General features: G+C 32.2%; 1 protein-coding gene across 10 annotated transcripts in view; it reads left to right on the top strand.

Moving 5' to 3' along the window:
- LOC134725559 (G protein-activated inward rectifier potassium channel 3-like) overlaps positions 1–22,005 on the top strand; it is a 73,917-nt gene that overhangs the window by 47,039 nt on the left and 4,873 nt on the right. For 4 of the 10 annotated variants that reach the window (XM_063589480.1, XM_063589478.1, XM_063589479.1 and 1 more), the window contains one exon: positions 19,791–21,338. In XM_063589480.1, coding sequence (XP_063445550.1) covers positions 19,791–21,323 — 1,533 coding nt within the window. In that variant the 3' untranslated portion in view covers positions 21,324–21,338. The other 6 variants (XM_063589484.1, XM_063589485.1, XM_063589483.1 and 3 more) reach the window with 6 other exon arrangements.

Below are 22,005 nucleotides of genomic sequence, written 5' to 3' on the forward strand. Positions count from 1 at the left end.
TTGTAAAAAAAGTTGGGTTTTTTCAACCATATTATCCTAAATACATTAATATATATATCGTTATACTACTAACGACTGTAAATGTTATCTTATTTGTTGTTAGGGTGAAATTTTGTAAGTTCATTAAAATAAACCGTCCATTCATGTTTTGTTGGTGCTAGTTTTTTTTTTTTTTTTTTTTAGATCAAAACAGTTAAGATGCGGTATGATAGCAAATAAGATAACTATCCATCAGGATAAAATAAACTCTATGTAAGCAATTATATGCTATTGCACGACCTTCAAAGTCGAAAACTCGTCCCTTAGAGTCGGCTATACAAAGCACCGACCGAAAAATGTGGAAGGACTCAACAAGAAAGCGAACGGCCTAACTCATAACAAAACAATTAATAAGATAGAGATGAAGCAACGACAACCACCGAACCACAGGATCGAGAATTCGGACAGACACATAAAATTGTTTAATTGTTTAATTTCTGAAATGACTCATTTGTAAAAATAAACTTTGAATTAAGAAAATACTTTGTTTTCATCGAAAGTAAGGAGAAACAAATCGTGAATTGCATTTCGAATTAATTGTTTTGTCTGTTTCTATCTAATGCATAATTATATGAGGAGGGGGGGGGGGGGGGGGGGGGAGGGGGAGGGGGGTAGGGTGTCTGTTAACATGTTAACATGTTAACAACACCTCGATTTTGGCAAAAACAGTTAACAACAAATTTTTAAATGTTGATAAGAGTTAACAGCAACTTTAATTACACATGGACAGACAATTGAACGGATGGAAAAGCAGACGGAGTGATTGACTCCAAGAAAAAAGACTATGTCATGAATAATCGAAAATGCTTCAAACACCAAAAGGGAAGCTTCTTCTGGTTATGTATATTGTTGAGTAAATGTTTTGTGTCAATCAATCGTAGAAAACTTGGGTTATCGTCATAACGTAGGAAAGTGTAACAAACAGATAGAATGAGTGAATGAGTGAATACTATGGGCGCGAACAGTTTCTTAATGGCGGGGGCTCTTATAAATTATAGTTACATCTCAGTCAGGGTATTCATACGACTCATTGCTTACATGATTTTATTAAAAGGAATTACGAAGGTTTACTGATTTTTATTTTAAATCATCAAAACCAGTGTATAAATCAGAATTTAACATGTAAGGTGTCACAAGTTGAAGCACTGTTTAATCTCCATCTGAGTTGATATAAAGAAGCCTTGGTCTATCTTTAGATTCATTCTGAATTTCTTTAATAGACTAGCAAATTTGATTTCAATTTGAGAACCAATTCCTATTTTTTTCGGCCTCTTCTACCAGGCCACACTGTTCAGTTATTTTACGAATTGCAAATTGAAAAGGTACTTTATTTTTCACAATTCCGTCCAGGTACTCTGGGTCGATATAACTTATCAAACATTCCATATACACGTGAATTATTTTCGTCATAGGACTGACCAGGGTTTTAGCTGGATAAGAAGTGGCCTTTCCTTTTAACGTTTTGGATACATTACAAATAGAAGCCAGAAATAGCTATATTAGTTAGACGTATAAAGAGGGGCATGAGATATCCCTAAACATGTTTAACACTGCCGCATTTGTTGCACCTGCATGATCCAACTTGAGTCCGTAACCTTTGCTATAAAGTCTTGTATTTATTTCATTTTTTAAATTTTGATTCATTTATATGTTTCAAGAAACAAACATTGAACTTCGACCCCCTTTTGTAGTTAATTTATTGCTCACTTAGGAGACAGCTTCAGGTATACCATACAAGTTTAGTTTCGCATTATAGCCATGGTGAATTTTCTAAATATGAACGTTTTTGTACAATTGAATTGAGTTTTAGATAATTGAATAATAATATAGCCTTTCTAGTGGGTTTATATGGACATTTAGATTATTTTTAGCATGTTTTTAAGCCATTGTTCAGTTTGACCGTCCAAGCGTTCCTATCCGTACCGCTATATATTTTGAAAAATTTGTATTGTTTTTTCAACCAAGATTCGACGCTCGATCTTTTCAATTCAATTTCATGGGAAAAAACAGCAGAAATGCATATGATTTTTTTCCTCTTGATAGATATATGTCTATGGTTTCAGGAAAGGTATCACTCTTGATTGAAATTTTCCTTTGGACCAAATTTTTCAGATCTTTGTGACATGTTCAACCCCCTATTTTGCAATATTTGGTATCAAATAATTGCTCATTGTTGCCATAGTTACAACAAAAAAAGAGATTATATTTCACCATTATTACTGTTGGAAATCAAATCTATGGACGATTCTCTTTCCATAAATATACACATGCATAACTCAAATATTAAGCCTTATGTATAAGGAAGGAAGGGAAAGAGGAAAGAGGGTGTTTAAAAATTATGAGTGTCAATTCTTAGTTTTTTTCCTATCTGTGACTTGACACCCACCCTAGTGCATATTTTTCTCGCTGCGTTGGGTTGTTTCTTCTATTTGGTCGGGCTTCTGTTTCTTTGACATTTTCTTCATTTCATGATTCTCAATTTAATCAAGGATTTACTATACTCACTGAAGATTTTTTTAAAGATATGTACAGTTACATATAATTATGCTGTTTATGTCACTCCTTTGCGGAAGCAACATTAAGTAAGAGATGGACAGCAAATGTTATCAGGACAAAAACAGTTTAACATAAAAAGGACCACCCCACCTTAGATATTTGAACTTAATACTTTATTTTCTTTGAAAGGACGCGGTAGATAACTATTCTAAAATTAGCAAGTTGCCATACAGTTGAAAACAAGTTGCCATACAGTAAATTTATCAACACGAGCAAGTTGCCGTACCCTAAACTTTATTTTTTATGGTCTATATTCTTTAAAATGCATATTTTTGACAACAAATTTCAGTAAATATGATGCCACACTATAATAATCTAAAGTCGTGTCTGGAAAAATAATGAAAAACAGTTCAATATCTTGAGAATGGGGCTACAGAGGACGATAGACCTCAAAATTTTCCGGTACTAAGTGGCAAGTTTTGGAGTATTAGACAAAATCTTGTATTTATTTTGTCCTTATCGGCCTAATAAATTAAAGAATTATATATCAGAAAATCATTTCTTATGCGGCACCCTCATCAAATGAGTGGAAATGCTTTAAATTGAATGAATTCTGAACTTGTTTATTTTTTTTTCTGTTTCTCTCCGCTTCGTTAGTACCCAATTTCCGGTGGCGATGATACACAGTGACATTATAAGTACTCTATTTGGTTTATAGCTCTTGGAACTTTTTAATGGGCTTTGGATTTTCAAATATTTTGACCTGGAGCATTACTGAAGAGACATTGATTGTTGAAGTATGCATCTGGTGTAGAAAAATTGGTACTTTTTATGATATTACACCAGATTTTAATAAAATTGAGGTCATCAACCATGAACAATTTCTCAGACTAGTTCAGAAAATTAACACTGATTAATAATTTGGTGGGGGTTGTGTAGTTTGATTATGCCCCTTGGAAAGCAATTATTAGGAATCTACATTGTAAGTACTTGTGCCAATATTTCTCACTGAAGTTGAAGAAATGTATGTCTTATAATTCTGATGTTTAAAAAAACAAATCATTGAAGTGTTTGCTGAATATTTTGGGAGATTTGTATGCATTGGAACAATATGAAAAATCAACAATGTAAGTTCTCTTACACCCTCTGCTTTGGGTATGATCAAGAAAAACTTCTAACGGTATTCAAAACATTATTAATATTATTTGGGTAGGAATGAACATCGAAATCAATGGAAAAAACAATAGATGGAAATTGATCATCTACCGGTACTCAAAACATTATTTGGGTGGGAATATATGTAGAAAACGAGGGAAAAAACAATAGATGAAAATTGATCAAGAATAATACCACAACTCATTCAAAAAAATTATGGTAGATGCCAGCAATTATCCATGTTATGATTTACTTTCCTTAGTAAGCGATGATATTAATTGTTGCTAATTGTCTTATAATTAGGTGATTTCTGACAGAATTAGAGACACATGTCTTCTTCCTTATTGTTGTAAGATTTTGTTGTAAAGCTGGGAAAAGAACATATTTTGGTACTTTTTGCCACTTCATTGACTATCAATTATTTATTTTTCTTCATGTATTTCTTAGTTTTTTTTCTCTCTAATAGGATATAGAAATAGGGTCACCCAGACCTTTTCTGTCAAACTGTAAACCCTTAGCTGAGGTGATGTCTGACTTGTATAAATACCAAGCTTTTCAAGTTTGAAAGAGGTAATTATTTCTGATGTATACTGTTGGAAGAGTGCTTTCTACATTCAAGAAAGAGGGATCTTTGCTATAATTCTGAGGAGTCTATAGGCAACCCTTTTGTGGGCAAAATATCTACCCTGGCCTAACTGAAAATTGTTTTTTTTTCAATACCAGTCCAATTTTCCATCATTCATATATAAAAGAAGATGTGGTATGATTGCCAATGAGACAACTATCCACAAAAGACCAAAATGACACAAACATTAACAGTTATAGGTCATTGTACGGCCTTCAACAATGAACAAAGCCCAAACCGCATAGTCAGCTATAAAAGGCCCGATAAGACAATGTAAAACAATTCAAACGAGAAAACTAACGGCCTTATTTATGTAAAAATGTAACAATTATGTAACACATAAACAAACGGCAACCACTGAATTACAGGCTCCTGACTGGGACAGGCACATACATCAATAATGTGGCGGGGTAACGGGGTTAAACATGTTCTCATTTGACACACTTTTTAATACTAACCTAACATATTTTAATTTTTGATTTGTTAAGGTCTGGAATATAACTGAAATATATTTGAAGCTAGATATAAAGCAATGACAATCTATCAGTCCTTGCATTTCTAACTTGTATCTTAACCTCACTACATGGCGACACTTAGGAAATAAGTCATTTTGATTTGAGAAAAGGTGACAGTTGAATTTCTCAGTATTTCTGTGTTGCCAACTAAAATGGATTACTGATAACATGTTTGTAGATCAATTTATCTGACTTTAATATTGCTGATGCCAGTAAAGGTAAATGTTCTGAATTTCTTCAGGGAATTAATGATGATCGGATATTTTCACTTTGAATAAATATGTCTCTTTTTGATAAACCAATTATTGAACAGTTTATAACACAATTGACCCTTAGGCCAGTTAAGCCAATGTCATCAGTTGGTATAATGTTATTTATCTTCAGATTACCTGACCCAAAGGGTCATTTCTGTCAATTTTTCTCATTTTTCAAAAGTTGACTCCTCAAACAAAAAACACTATGTTAGTTCAGTAAAGAAAATCCATTATAATCATTTGATGAGGTTTTATATAAAAGAAATTGATTTTATGTAAGTTATTATATATAACATAAAGGATCCATAGAATATATATACAAGAAATCTTTTTTATGGATTTTCTGATGAATATTAATCCACATGTATGAAAAGAATGTGTTGGGTATAATCTGTTTATGTCGCTGAGTTAACTATTAAAAGATAAATTTTGGTCTGTTGTGTAGAGTTTTTATATCAGCTCAATTTTTACACAGTTGCATACTTTGCATAGCGATTTTTTGGGTTAAAAAAAAAGGTCAACAGATGTATTGTGTGTCAGGATTGCTTCCTTTAGTAAATGTGGTAGATACTTAGTCAGCCATAAGAGGTTTCGCTGAGTAAGTATTTCCTTGGCTCAGACGGTTTACACACTACCTTGTAACACAGAGGTCCTGGATTCAAGTCCCGGTGCTATCTGGATACTATTGATATTATTTTACAGCCGATTTCAATGATTGTGTAGGCAAACGTAATATTGTTGGTTAGCTTGCTTGCTACCTGAACCATGAAGTGATTGTTAGGTAAGGTAAACTATCCTTCTTTAAGAGTAGACTAGTCCAACAGATAGAGTAGGACTAGGCTCCTTTGAAAGGAGGGTACCTAACAATGACTTCACGGTTCAGCTAGCAAGCAAGCTAACAAAAGATATATTACCTTTAGCTACACACTCATTGAAATTGGCTGTACTACTTTTTTATTGAATTGTCTGGATAAGTTTTGTTAATTGAAGACAACAATCTCTGTGGACCTGATTTTTATTGCTGAGTCATCTTAATATGTCTGATCATGAAGACAGCTATAAAGTATTTCAAAACAATTTCCATTAGTTGAACACTGACTGACTTGTGGCCTTTTAGATCTTTTATTAATACATTCCACTGCCTTTTAATCTTAAATAAATCACACATTAATTCTCAGAAATTACTTGTTTGTCCCTTACTTTTGTATACAAATTCATGAGAATGGCACACCTTTTTGTTGTCAACATCTGAGGAGTAATTAAGTTATTTAATATCTTTGCAGGGGACATTTAATTATGAGAGAGTTGAGTTCACTATTGATTAAAAGTTGTTAGTGTATTATCCAATTAACAGCTTATACAGAACAGGTATCCTTGTTGCTAATTTTGTTATTTTCTAATTACTTGAAGCAGTTTTAAGCACTTCCCCAATGGTTATTTAATGTTTGTATCTCATATTTTTGGAACAATTTCCCATATGCATTATGTATTGCAAAAAACATAAAATTCATAAAATAGATTTGATGAGTAATAGTATTAGAATAGTTTTAGGGACATGTTGATGTATTCATTGATGAAGTTTCATCTTGATATTGCAGCTACTTGATAAGCTCACCTTAACCAATATTAGGCAATACAAATACAGGGACTGGCAAAAAGAGATTTGGGTAGAAGTCCTGGTCTATGTGCTCTTGGTCTGGCTGTCCAAGACAATACAAAAATAGATTCCAAAGCTTCCCCAGGTAAGCATTTGTATGTCAAGGAAAACACAAAAATTAGGCAATGCAAATACATGGACTAAAATAAAGAGATTTGGGTAGAGGTCATGTTTAAGTTTGATCTTGGCATTTGATTTGGCTGTCAAAAAAATACACAGATTCCTCTGCTGTCCCAGGTTAGCATTCATATGTCAAGGAAAATACAAAAAAAGATTTATTTTTGACATCATTCAATAGATTTGTAATTTTTGAACCCCCTGCAAATAAAGTTGCAGTGTTGTATAATGTAGTCTGTCAAAGTTTTTTTTTATCCAATTAGGTCTAGAATTTGAAAACTTACCATTATGATAAACTATTGAATGCAGCAACACAAAGACATTTTTTCACCATTAGAATATACCTCAAATTGTCCTGCTTGAGTTTAGAAAAATTGATATTATTTAATATACTTGTGAACAATCTGACACAAGCTCTTTTTGTCAGATATTCATGAAAATGAGTACATTTTGTACTTTGTAAAGATTTTTATTTGAAAATATGCCAAATAGTACCTAGGGCATACTGGTAAGTTGACAATATCCAGAGTGATTGCCCTTTGCAGTAAGAATTTTTAATGCACTTTGTGGATGTCAGACCTATATGCTTCATGAATCTGTCACATTGTCAGACAAATGAAACTATTCATATGTAGGATTTCATGGTCTTTTGACAATCCCAGAGTTATGCCACTTTGCACTTACGATTTTGTTTTAGAATATTACATTGTATTCAATACCTAAACCTTTATAAAACTTTTCACTCAAATAGAACATTTGTTTTCTTATCAATTAAACCAAAAACATGTTCATAAAAGTTATTGTGACTTGATTGTGTCTTTAATATAGAATAGTAATCTACTTAAACATCATTGATTTAAAAAGTAAACGAATAATAGATTTGGGACCAGTTATGAATATTTGTCATGTTCCATAGAGAGTTCTTTTTTTCACTGTAACAGATACCAAATACATGTATATGCAGGAATTTCTTTGCATTGAAGACCTATTGGTGACCGTCTGCTGTTGTCTGTTATATGGTCGGGTTGTTGTCTCTTTGACACATTTTCCATTTCCATTTTCACTTTTATTCTTTTGCCCTGGAAAAATCTTGCATGTGAAAAAGTATTAGCATTTCAATAATTCAAAATTGTGACTTATTCTAAACATGCTAAAGTGAAAAAAGGCTATAAACGTATATACATATGAGAAGTGAGCAGAGCAGATTAACCCATATCTTGTAAACAGATGCTTCTTGGTCTGGTCTTAAGTTTCCATCTGGCATTTGTAAATTGTTCCTAACCTCAATTTTGATGTGAACTTTTCAGTTACTTTGTTTACAGGTCAACTATATTTTGTCTATATAACTGCTAGAAGGTGTAAATATTGTCATAACGGGGTTAACATGAATTGACTTTGATCTCATTTCATGGTTCATATATACTGTAAAGTTCTTATGTATTAGAAGTTATAGGTCTGCTATATTTGATCCAAAAAATCATTTTATCCTGAAAAAGTGTGGCGAACATGGTTACCTATCCAAACCAGGGTTCATAAAAAATACTAATTTTTGTGACCAAGTAAATTTCTTAGTTGCTGTAGATAATTGTTTATAATAGAAACATTTTGTGTTGCATGTGTCGTTATGACACAGTTCTTTTGACCTTGACTTCCTTTTCAAGGTTAAATGACAAATTGTAAGTTCTACTGGTTATTTCTCATTTGATATAGACAATATTCAGTTCATTGTATTGTAAGATGTCTTTCTGATATGATTCAATTGTCCTTGACCTGATTTTGATGGTTCTGTTAAAGTGATTAGGCCAGTTTTCTCATTGATTAAACAGGAGCATGTCAAATTTATTTTCTGTACAGAAAAATTGAGATATTTATATGTTTCTGTCACAGAATCATTTGATATGTGTTTCTGACATTAATGTTAACCGATCCATGTTATTAGTTGAAGTGGCCTGTTTGACATTGTTTATCTGACCATGACCTCATTTCATATCATGGTATATCTGACCATGACCTTATTTCATATCATGGTTTATCTGACCATGACCTCATTTGATGGTTCACTGATCCATGTTTTTAGTTGTCATGACTTGAGTTTTGTCATGGTTTATATTACCATGACCTCATTTGATGGTTCAGTAATTCATGTTATTAATTGTAATGACTGAGTTTTGTCATGGTATATCTGACCATGACCTTATTTCATATCATGGTTTATCTGACCATGACCTCATTTGATGGCTCACTGATCCATTTTATTAGTTGTCACGACTTGAGTTCAGTCATGGTTTATCTGATCATAACCTCATTTGATGGTTCACTGATCCATGTTTTTAGTTGTCATGACTTGAGTTTTGTCATGGTTTATATTACCATGACCTCATTTGATGGTTCAGTAATTCATGTTATTAATTGTAATGACTGAGTTTTGTCATAGTTTATCTGACCATGACCTCTTTTGATGGTTCACTGATCCATGTACTTAGTTGTCATGACTTGAGTTCAGTCATGGTTTATCTGATCATAACCTCATTTGATGGTTCAGTAATCCTTGTTATTATTTTTAATGACTGAATTATGTCATGGTTTATCTGACCATGACCTCTTTTGATGGTTCACTGATCCATGTTATTAGTTGTCATGACTTGATTTCAGTCATGGTTTATCTAATCATAACCTCATTTGATGGTTCAGTAATCCATGTTATTAATCGTAATGACTGAGTTTTGTCATGGTTTATTTGACCATGACCTCTTTTGATTATTGATGGCTCACTGATTTTATTAATAATCTTAGTTTGTGTCCACAGTATTTGATTCTTACAACATAAAGGGTATAGAATCTTTGGGGATCTTCTGAAAGTTGGGACAATATATGTTGACGGCATAAAGTGGGATGTAATCACTAATGACCATAGATATTTTAAATTCTTCTGATCACACTTGTAAAAAGTCTTATTTTGGTATGTGAAGGAGAGAAAAACTCTAATATATGTAATTACATTGTATGGAGGTCCTTGGTTTCTGTTGTTGATTAACAAATCATCAGTTTTATTTCCTGTTTTGTAAAACTGTATTGTTAGCTCAGCAGAACCTTATAATTGGTATTGGTACAAAAGTACAATGATTGGCGTCAGAATCGATACCATTACATCAAAGTGACCAGACAGTTTCTGTTTAATTACAGATAAGACTAAATCGGTTGGATCATTGTGATTTTATTGATGCAATAACATTTTCACAACTTTTATCATGTTTATACATTGTAATCTGATTGTAGTCCTCCAATATTAGATCATATTATCCAATACAATGTGCTAAAAATATGGAGATAAAAAATGTATTGTAACATTAGTGGTTTTTGTTATCATTCATACTACGCCTTCATAGGCAATAAAAAATATATATAATTACAATTCCTTAGGGCATATTGCCCTGTTGTCAACTACCATTCAACTGCCTCAGTGATCTCGTGGAAACATGCTTGCCTCCAGTATGCAAAGTCCTGGCTCCATTTAGAGTCTGATCAACTCTGGCTTTCAATGTGTATTTGATGCTTCTCTAGTAAGCATTGTTTGACACCTTTATTCAGGTGAGCAATTCAAGCTCTTTTGGGCATCTATTTCTTTAAAATTGAGAAAGGAAATGGTGAATGTGTCAAAGCGACAACAACCCGACCACATGTTTATATATTTATCTTTGTGCTGATGCAGCATAAAGCATTCACCAAACAATCAATCTGTTTTCAATAAATTTCAATAAATGAGATATTCTTATAGTGTGATGTATAGCCACAATGCCTGCACACAACAAACCTATATATATTACGCTGTTTGTAAACATCCATAAAAGGATTGGGATCTCCAACAATTAAATAATTTAAATAATAGGTATTTTTGCTTTTACTGAAATAATTATGCAGCTTGATCCAATTTTGTTTCCCCTTGTTATAGATTGTGTACAGTGCTTCATTAATGTTTTATGAAAATTTAAAGAAGACAAATTATGCTATTTGCTGTTTAATTGTAGTGAGAATTGTTGGTCAATAATCAGGTGATAACAATTTACTACATGTGAAAATCTCTTGGCCATTTAAATTCTCCTTTTCCTCACATTGACAAACCAAATTAATTTTACTCTTGGCTTCATCAACTACTGAAAATTAAGAAATTTCTAAATCTAGACTGCAGAAAATGGTTCTCTAATGGTTATATTATACCTCTAATTACTTATTGTTACATAATATGCAGTAGTTGTAAAAGGTAGAGGCTTTAAACAGAATATTATAATTACAAAAGATATCTGCTAGATAATAATGACAGTCATTTCTGTGGATTCATTATTAATTGTTGGGTACATTGTTCCATTTTTTGTGGATTTCATGGTACATCATAAGAGAAATGTTGTTCAAGGAAATCCAATATTTTTAAATAAACAAAAAAAATTGTAGATACCCTTACCCTCATCCCAAATTTTCTACATCATTTGGAATAGTTGACAAGGTTCATATGATATTTTAAAATACAAAGTAAATGATCAATTATTAAAATTAATTAGTTGACAACATTTTTTCATATTAATATATTTTGTAACATTTAATGCAGCTGTGTATATAGAAACATTATTTTTTTTCCTTTTTTTTTCTTTTTCATTCTTCTTCAGAAACATAACCATGTACATGTATACATTTCCTATTTTTTCCTGTTTGAGGTCATCAGGGAAATGAAGTTGTATACAAATCTGTGTAACCCTCTTGTAATCAAGTATTATTGTTATTGTGTAACTCCCTTGAAATTATGAATTGTTGTTTTTGTTATGTATTTGAAGTACGGTATTTATAGATATGATGTACAAGTATTAAAATTTTGTAAAGGTTTAAAATCTTCTTAAAACTGATCGAAAACATGTTAACAACTATCATATTAATCCATTGTTAAATCAGAGGCTACTGTAGTAGTGTCAGGTTAAATAAACTATTCATTAGTGGACTAATTACACATACTGTTATTTTCTGTTAATTACATATCCAAAGGGATTAGGATCAGGAAAGGGGGGATAATATTTGGTAATCACATGGTAAGACATGTTTATTCAAATCAATAATAATTCACTACGATTTTATTCAGTTCCTGTTTTTTTATGTGTATTAAACCAGTATACATATTTAGATTTAAATGATTTTATAATAGGTTGTGGAAGGTAATAAAAATTCTTTTATGTGGGTTAAATAAATGTGAAGGACAGGAGGTATCAAATTGTATGTTGTGATTGAGAACTTCATCATGTTCTTCTGCTTAATTTTAAAAAGATGTTTATCTGCATGATGCATAGTGAGTATAGAATAATTTGTCTTTTGAAGTAAACATGGAATTATTTAATTTGTGTTGATACCGGAAGTTTAAGTAAATGCATATACAAAAAATTGAGAGTTCTACCACAGTAAGAGCTTAGAAAACAGCACTTATGAAACAACTTAGCAAAGTTATGTGTTAATTATTGTTCCTTAATCTTATTGCATTGAGATATATAAAATAAAAATGCATGCATCCTATTACAAGGCATGTGCATTTGAGGTAATGGAAACATTTTTGGCCGGGCTGAACAAAATTTTAAATATTTAAATGTTTTGGATATATTATTGTATAAGAAACATTCTGCCCAACATAGCAATTTGAATCTATGAACTATTTTTATCCAATCTGGTATCAGAATGGATTTTTATTAATGCTGTGTGTTTTGTTGAATCCCTTCTGGATGTAAACATATTTTTATACATTATTTCATTACTTGGTGACTTTTGCTCTTACTTGGTTATGGTGCATGCTTAGCAGAGAGGCAGTACCTATCTTTGATTTGATTTGGCTGAGAAGCACACCGTCTATTTATTAGTTATTGACTAAATATGAATTAATTTGAATGTAACACATATTTCTTTTTTTGCAAAACATTAAATGTTATTACAGTTTAAGATTTCAGTAGGTTAATTGATTTTAAAAGTTTATCATACATGTAGCCTTTGAGTTGCAGTCATCTGAAAAGGAGAATAAAAAAAGATCAGTTAAGTGTGACTATTAGAATTTATTTTTTTTGTAAGAAAATACGTTAAAGTTATTATGGTACAAATGAGATTTTTGATAATTTCCAAAACTTAATGAGAATTTTATGTTTTTTTTCTTCTCCATATTACATCTGTTGACTTACCATACACCAGCTGTCACGAGCTGTACGCCTTTAATAGTGTTACAGACTATAGATTTATTTCTTTGTGTAGAACACCTACTCACGGATAATATAAGGTTGACATTTCACTATGTTTAAATACATATGTTTGCAGAAGAAATCACTTAAGAAATAGCTTTGTCTGTCTGTACAAAACATATTCCTGTGTTGTTGACATTTATCAACCGATGAGGTGTTCATACACCTGATGCGTGGGTAATTTGAAATTGCAGACAATAATAAAATCAAGGCTGCATGAAATAGAAACCATAATGCCCTTCCCCCCCTTTTTCACTCAAAAATCTCAATCCCCCACCCCTGCAAACTATATATTTTGTGGTATGATTATGGAATAGCCCAATCCAAATGTCTGTCTGACTGTCAAGGTGGCTCATAAGTCAAATTAAACATTCGGTTGAATATTTTTGGTACATTACACCTTTGCACAACACTACCTGAAGGTGTGCTTAGAAGAATATAATCCTGGTCCCACATGTTAAAGGGGAGATAATATTGCCGAATGTGGCAATAATCTTAAGTAAGGTTAACTCACGGGATATCCTTTTGCATGTTCACTTACAGTTCTAGGATTTTTATTTACTTGTGCCTTTTTATGCCTTCAAACTGGTATTTGTCTTTGTTCAATATGGCGACAAGTGGATTTTCAGTTTGTCTCCATGCAATCATGTCAAATTTCCTGTAATTCCTGCAGTTGTGTCCATAGCAATCATGCCACCTCTAATGTAAATTCTATAGTTTTCTCCATAGCAATCATGCCACCTCTAATGTAAATTGTAGTTTCTCCATGGCAATCATGCCACCTCAGTATCTCCATAGCAATCATGCCACCTCTAATGTAAATTCTAGTTTCTCCATGGCAATCATGCCACCTCAGTTTCTCCATAGCAATCATGCCACCTCTAATGTAAATTCTACAGTTTCTCCATGGCAATCACACTTGGCAAAACATGTACTCTTCTAGGACCACTCTTCTATTGAGAGTAAAATGAAAATTTTAATATCTGTAATTTTTATTATGATTTTTGCAGCCATTTATATTTTAAAAAAAAATAATTCTTTTTCAAAATTATCTGCTTTTATATTGATGACTTGACAATACAATATAATCGTCAGCCCACGGTCCTTGTCTATATTGATCGACTGATGTTCATTAGATAAGTAAATAAGGAGAACTACAAGTACCATTAGTAGGATATCAAACAATGAGGATAGCAATAACAATTTTAACACAAAAGTTCAATGCATGTTTTGTAGCAGGAATTCACTATGTTAATAAAGAGAAGAAAGGAGACAATTTCATGCTTTTCATGACTTCAAAATGGTTATTTATTTAATAAATATTTTATCTTTGATGTAGGAGTACAGATTATGAAATTTGATTAAAAATTGCTATTTTTAGTTATAACCAACTTGTTGTTTAGGGTTAAAATGCATATTTCCATGTTATTCAGTGCTAATCTCTTGAGTAAAAAGTGAAGTTTTCTATTCCTATTTGACTCATACCCTTGAACTTATTCATAAAACCTAGGAAGTTATGCTTTTAATCAAATGATATTTTTATGTGCCAATGTGGTAAATAAAGATTTACCCAGTGTAACTCTATTCATCACAGGGCTGATTATATCTTGATTATTGTTAATTGTTGATTTGTACTGAAAAAAATGTAATTATTGAAGGCATAGTGTAAAACGTGAACTGCCTGATGATTGATCACTTCCTTGTATGAAATCTGCCAATTTGATGGGTCAGATATGATTAACTCAAAAACATCTAGAAGAGAAAGAGTAAATATTTACATGTTTGTATTTTTTTCTCACAATGGTTATGTTCTATTTGCTTTACAACACTATAAATTATAAAATAATTATCACTAAATCCCATAGCAAATTACTATTCTTTAAAGACTCATTTAATGTTGATGCCATGAAATGATGTTTGATGTTGTTTGATTAGAAAAATTGACATTTACCTGGTTCTTAAAGACAGGCTCTTTACTCTAATATTTGCCTGTTTCATAAGGACAGGATCTGTATTCTGATATTTACCTGGTTCGTAAAACTCTAATAGTTGCCTGATTCATGAGGACAGGGTATGTATTCTGATATTTACCTGGTTCATAAGGACATGATCTGAACTCTGATATTAACCTGGTCCATAAGGTTTGTGTGTACTCTGATATTTACCTGGTTTTTAAGAACAGGATCTGTAATCTGATCTGGTTTTTAAGAACAGGATCTGTACTCTGATATTTACCTGGTTCATAAGGACAGGATCTGATCTCTGATATTTACCTGGTCCATAAGGTTTGTGTGTACTCTGATATTTACCTGGTTTTTAAGAACAGGATCTGTAATCTGATCTGGTTTTTAAGAACAGGATCTGTACTTTGATATTTACCTGGTTCATAAGGACAGGATCTGTCTTCTGATATTAACCTAGTTCTTAAGGACAGGATCTGTATTCTGATATTTACCTGGTTCTTAAGGACAGGATCTGTCTTCTGATATTTACCTGGTTCTTAAGGACAGGATCTGTATTCTGATATTTACCTGGTTCATAAGGACAGGATCTGTATTCTGATATTTACCTGGTTCTTAAGGACAGGATCTGTATTCTGATATTTACCTGGTTCTGAAGGACAGAATCTGTCTTCTGATATTTACCTGGTTCTGAAGGACAGAATCTGTATTCTAATATTTACCTGGTTCTTTAGGACAGGATCTGTACTCTGATTATTTACCTTGTTCATATGGACATGATCTGTACACTATTTACAAGGTTCTTCTATTATAAGGCCCATACACACATTTATACTATTAGCAGACCTAATTTGATATAAAATATTATTCTCATGGTTCACGAAGAACCACTGTCTTGGTACACTGTCGCTAAATTGATTGATTGTTTAATTAGTCTTTTGCCTAAATATGGTTGGAATATTTGCAACTGGACATTAATCAAACAACAATTATATTGTTAGCATGGTTAGACCTTAGTAAAATGGTTACCTGGTATACCTATAGTTATCCTGGTTTATAAGGATGTTAGAGACCTTTACATTCTGGTTACCTGCAGTAGTATACTAATTATCTGGTTCACAGATCACTTTATTAGGACAAAATAATTGTCTATCATACATCCATTCAAACATTATTTGGTTCATGAGGACAATAGATCATGGTTTCTAATTATATCCTTCAAAAGGGCAATAGTTATTTTCTTCTTAAGGAGGCTCGCGGGTATAAGATTTTCAGAAAAAAATGAAACATTTATTTTTCATTTCAAATTTTATTAATTACCTTTAGTAGTTGTAACTTTATCATATGGTACAAAAATCATTCCAAAAAATCAATTCGTGTTGGCCCCAGGTGACTTTTAAAATGTAAATATCATTGAAAAAGCTCCAAATTATCTCCCTTTGGTGCAAAAATGCCATTTTTTGGCATTAAAATTGAAATATCTTTTTTAACTCATCGGTGACCTATATTTTTTATTGATGTTTTCGAATAAGCTATACATAAACTAAATAATTGTAAAATTTTAGCGATTTCTGTAATTTAGTTCTTTTTTTATTTCGATATTATTTTTTTTTCTCCTATCAGTTCAACAGAAAATAAATACTTTTACAAAAATGTATGCTTTTTTCGATGACAGATTGTAAGCGTAAATGGACGGTCCCCCATGTTTTTATTTCATTTTTCTATTAAGTATAAGATAAAGTTCATTTGTAAAAAAATATAGCGAAATCCTATATTAAATAAAAAAAGTGATTTAGACCCGCGAGCCCCCTTAAGGGCAATAACCTTTGGTATAGAAATTACTTGCCTCATTAAGGCAATAACCATTGGTATACTTAATACATGTTTCATAAGAGCAATTACTGTTGATAAACTTCCTTGTGTGATGTTGCTTACTTATGCCTTGTTAGGTTGGGTAGGAATTTAATGATTTTATTTTGGGGCCACCAGAATAAGTTGCATGTCTTAGACAAAAAAGAGATGTAAGAGTTGGAAAAAATCTTTGAAAAAGCAAAAATAATGCAATAATTTTTTTCTTGTAGACTGTTTATTGATGCTTTTAGGGGGTAGGCAGTTAACATCAAACAATTTAAACTTGATTTTTTTGGGCAATGATTGTTGGTCTTCACAAGGGCAGTAACTCTTAGTATACTTATCATCTGCTTCATAAGAGAATTCAAATCTTACCACTATTTGTTGTAAACTGCCAGAGAGACCACTGGGGATATAGGTAATAATCAAATGGTGATTTAAAACTTTATCAGAGTAAAAAAAATATATGTGTTTCAAAACCAGATAATATTTGTTATCATTGTTAAATAGTGTCTGTTTTTTCCTGTTATCATTATCGACCACCACGTTTAACCTTGCTCATCCTGACAGATTGTCATGGGATTGGTCGTTTCATCAATGTAATAATGACTTTTTAGTTAAATGATTGTTTTGAAATTTTAAACCCCCTGAGGGCAAGGATGGGAAAAGAGGGAATGTAACTATCATTTCCATCAAGTACCTCTAAACAACCATAAAGGCTGGTTTTCTATGCATGAAATACTGTTGATTTTATGCGTACCATAACTCTTTTTACACTAGTAAATTTTAGGGCCTTTTACTGCTTGTTGTTCAGTGTGATCCAGGGCTCTGTGTTGAAGGCTGTACCTTGACCTATAATGGTTTACTTTTATAAGTTGTTACTTGGATGGAGTGTACAGTCTCATTGGCACTCATACCATATCTTCCTATATCTAAATGATGAAATAGTTTAATTGTTCATCTTCCTAGTTTGTTGTAATTTTTTCCCTGATTATTTGAATTGTCATCAAGTCATTGAACCTGTCAAGACTATTTATTCTACATTCTTTTTCTATAGGCCTTTGTGACTATAACTGTTTGTATTAACATTTCCTGTTAAATAGCCTTATTTATATAACATGTATATGTTGGGGGGAAAACGTGTTTGAAAACCTCAGTAAGGCATTGACCACCCTCATTAACTGATTTCCAAAAAGAAGTGCTATCTTGAACCTATGGAAATGTGATATTTGTTTGGTTAACCAGAATCCATTTGAAACAATACAATATTAATGTCATATTGCCAAAGGTATACTTCAGACTATCAGAAAATTGTCATGTCTTCAGATCTAGATATAGATATCGAAATTTAAATTCACATTCATTCCTAGTCCTTTGGAAAATCTGTGTGTTCAATATATTTAATGTATTTAAAAATCTTTGCAAAAAGTTGTAGTTTATATTGTAGAACGTTTTACCATTGTACATTTGAACTAAATTAATATTCACTGGCTTAAAATTGTCATTTATAATAAAGCAAGAAATGTTATACATGTAGCTATGAACAGAAGTCTAAATCTGAAATTTAAAATAAAATTTCCATGAGCCTATACATGTACATGTTGAGTTAGGTATGACTAACTGCTGTTCATTCTGGTTAATTTGTGCAGTGATAAACAGATCTAAGGAATTCTGAGCAGAATTCTGAGATGAAGAAATTATGTCACTGGTCAAGGGATTGATCTCGTATAGGAATGGGATTCTTCTTGATATACATATCATACGAGAGATGCTTTTGTCCTTGTGTAGAACTATTGGTAGTCCAGACTTTTTCAGTGATAAATCAGTCAACATCATTATAAAGACAAGTCTGATTCTCAATCATAGAAAATATTTGGGATTTGTGTTTGTTATGAAGAGTTTTTCTGTACCTTATGAATAATACTTAATAGGCCAACAAAATCTGTATATGAATTCATCAACAGAAGTACAGTTGCTTCTGACATGTGTCATTATTAAACTTTGACTCCAGTTTAATACTTTATAAAAAAGAAGATGTGGTATGATTGCCAATGAGACAACTATCCACAAAAGACCAAAATGACACAGACATTAACAACTATAGGTCACCATACGACCTTCAACAATGAGCAAAACCCATACAGCATAGTCAGCTATAAAAGGCCCCGGATAAGACAATGTAAAACAATTCAAAAGACTTGACTTTTGTATGCAATTCAAATTTTGCAAGTGTAGACATGAAATTTAACTGTGTCAGGTTATGCTTTTATAATTGTACAATTCTGATTCTCAGTGTCTCCATAATTCATCAATATTGATATAATTGCACTGACACTGGTAAAGCAAATCCAATTTGGAAAACATTAGATATTGCATCTTGAGGCTAGTTAGTTATGAAGTTGTTATATTCTAATGAAGTATTTCATCCCAATAAATATGAAGCTTTAAACAGCATTTGAGTTTATCCACATAACTGTTGTATCCATTAAATTGCAACTCATGATGTATGAGATGCTGTTTTGAAACACCTACAGGCTATTGCGAAATGATTACAAAACAAATATTATACAATCAGCTTGAGTTTTTAAAATAGTTAAGCATCTTCTTGCTATCATTAATCAGGGAAAGAACTTTTGTCGTGCAGAGAATTTAAGTATGATACTTTGGAAATTTTCCATAAGTTAATGTGAGTGTCATTGTCATAAGATTGTATAATAATATGTAAATAAGCTGAAAGAATTTTTATGGTGCACTTTTAATACTGCAGTTTATATTTGTGCATTCAAAATATATAATTTTGTATGGTATTACCTTTAAGAATTTTAATTACTGTCACATTTGAATTAACTTTTTTTCTTTTTTTCAGCTTATATGTTCCTTCTCTAATCCTGCTGTAACCCCATTCCACAACCGAAGTGTGTGGATACCTATCAAAGTGGATCAAATTACAAGAAAAGAAGATTTTGGCATAGCTAAGGCTTTGGCCAGCATTCTTAAGTTGATTGAAACCGTGATCATGGATACTCCTTTTGCAGAGGGGCCACCTAACGGGCGGCTACCGTCTACTTCAGATGATGCTGATATGATGGAAAATGAAAACATGGAGACAAAAATAGGCTCTCAGGAATCATTTACAGAGTTTATGGCTCAGAGCTTGCCACAAAAACCAGGCCCAGTGATTCATAGAAGGGCCGATAGACATTATTCTAAACGAATGCGTCGAAGACTTGTTTACAAAAATGGTGAAGTGAATATTACACAAACAAATATAAGAAAACGTAGACGACGATATTTAGCTGATATTTTCACAACGCTAGTTGACATTAAGTGGAGATATAACTTGCTGTTGTTTGCACTAGCTTTCATACTTAGTTGGTTAATGTTTGCTGTCATATGGTGGCTTATAAGTTTTTCACATGGGGATTTAGAAAACAGTAGCAATAAAAACTGGAAACCTTGTGTCAAGGAAATGTATTCATTTACGTCTGCGTTACTGTTCTCTATAGAAACCCAACATACTATTGGATATGGTGCACGTCACACAACAGAAGAATGTCCAGAAGCCATTACAGTTATGATGATTCAATCGTGTTTCGGTGTTATTTGTCAGGCAATGATGACAGGTATTGTTTTCGCTAAGCTATCACGGCCTAAAAAGCGTGCTGAAACATTAATGTTTAGTAAAAATGCTTGTATATGCAAACAAGATGGAGATCTTTGTTTATTGATACGTGTCGGTGATATGAGAAAATCTCATTTAGTTGAAGCTCATGTAAGAGCAGTTGTGATAAAAAGAAAAATAACTAAAGAAGGTGAAGTTTTACCACTGTACCAGTTTGATGTTGATTTAGGATATGATGAGGGGAGAGACCGACTTTTTCTAGTATGGCCAGTTATTCTTGTCCATAAAATCAATGAACAAAGTCCTTTTTGGGAAATGGCTCCAGAGGATTTACATAGAGAACAGTTTGAGCTTATTGTAATACTTGAGGGGATTGTGGAATCTACTGGAATGACAACACAAGCAAGGAGTTCTTATCTCCCTGGAGAAATTTTATGGGGACATAGATTCGAAAGATTAGTAACCTTTCAAAAGGAGAATGGTCAATATCAAATAGACTTTTCAAGATTTCATAATACCTTGCCTATGGACACTCCACAGTATAGTGCAAAGGAATTATCAGAAATGAGTGATAGAGGTCATCAGAATCTGGCCATCGATGATGACGAAGAGGTAACCTCTGTGGGATCGACAAAACATGATAAGTTTCCAAGTCCCTATGTGATAAAAAGACATGGTTATGCACAAACTGACTTTGATTATGACGAAGATGACTTGATTTCACAAGAAAGTTCTGTTCAAAGTCGACAAACCAATGAATCAGAAACATTATTATGAAACATTACACATTAGGTAAGTTAGAATAGGTATTAAAGTCAAGTGGGCTAAGATTAGTCAACAAATACCAGGGTAACACAACGCACCTAAAATCATTCAGAAAATGTTATACTCCATAAATATTTTAAAGTGGCAAAAAGATTACATTTGTTATGTCTTCATGCAGACTGTTACGCTGTGAACCAGCATATAAAAAATGTGGCTCAGTGTTGATTCAGTACAAAGCAGGGTTCATATTGCTATTGCATTAACACTTAAAAGTCTTTGAGTACAAACACTACATGTATCCATATTAAATTTGCCACTGGATGTTAAACAACCATCTAAAATCATTGTCTGTTTTCATTAGCATAATGTTATATCTCAGTTGGACAATGAGTTCTTATAGAGAATGATTCATTATCAAGAGAAAAGCACTTTTAAAATTAAAGTTTTTTTAATATCTTTGAAACCCAAAATTTTTAAGTACCGGTAAGCAAACATGCTTCAAAAGAATAGCAAATTTTAACTTCTAACTCGCTCACAGAGATGGCTTGAAAACTCAGAATAACATGCAATTTGTATCTAATGTGATTTTTAATTAATTATTAATCTTGTGAAAATATTGTTCATGATCATTGATATTACTGACTACAGAACTACTTTAGCATTCTAAGCTAGTTTTGTGATGAAGCCTTTTAAA

The sequence above is a fragment of the Mytilus trossulus genome, chromosome 7 (assembly GCF_036588685.1).
Source record: "Mytilus trossulus isolate FHL-02 chromosome 7, PNRI_Mtr1.1.1.hap1, whole genome shotgun sequence".
Lineage (NCBI taxonomy): Eukaryota > Metazoa > Mollusca > Bivalvia > Mytilida > Mytilidae > Mytilus > Mytilus trossulus.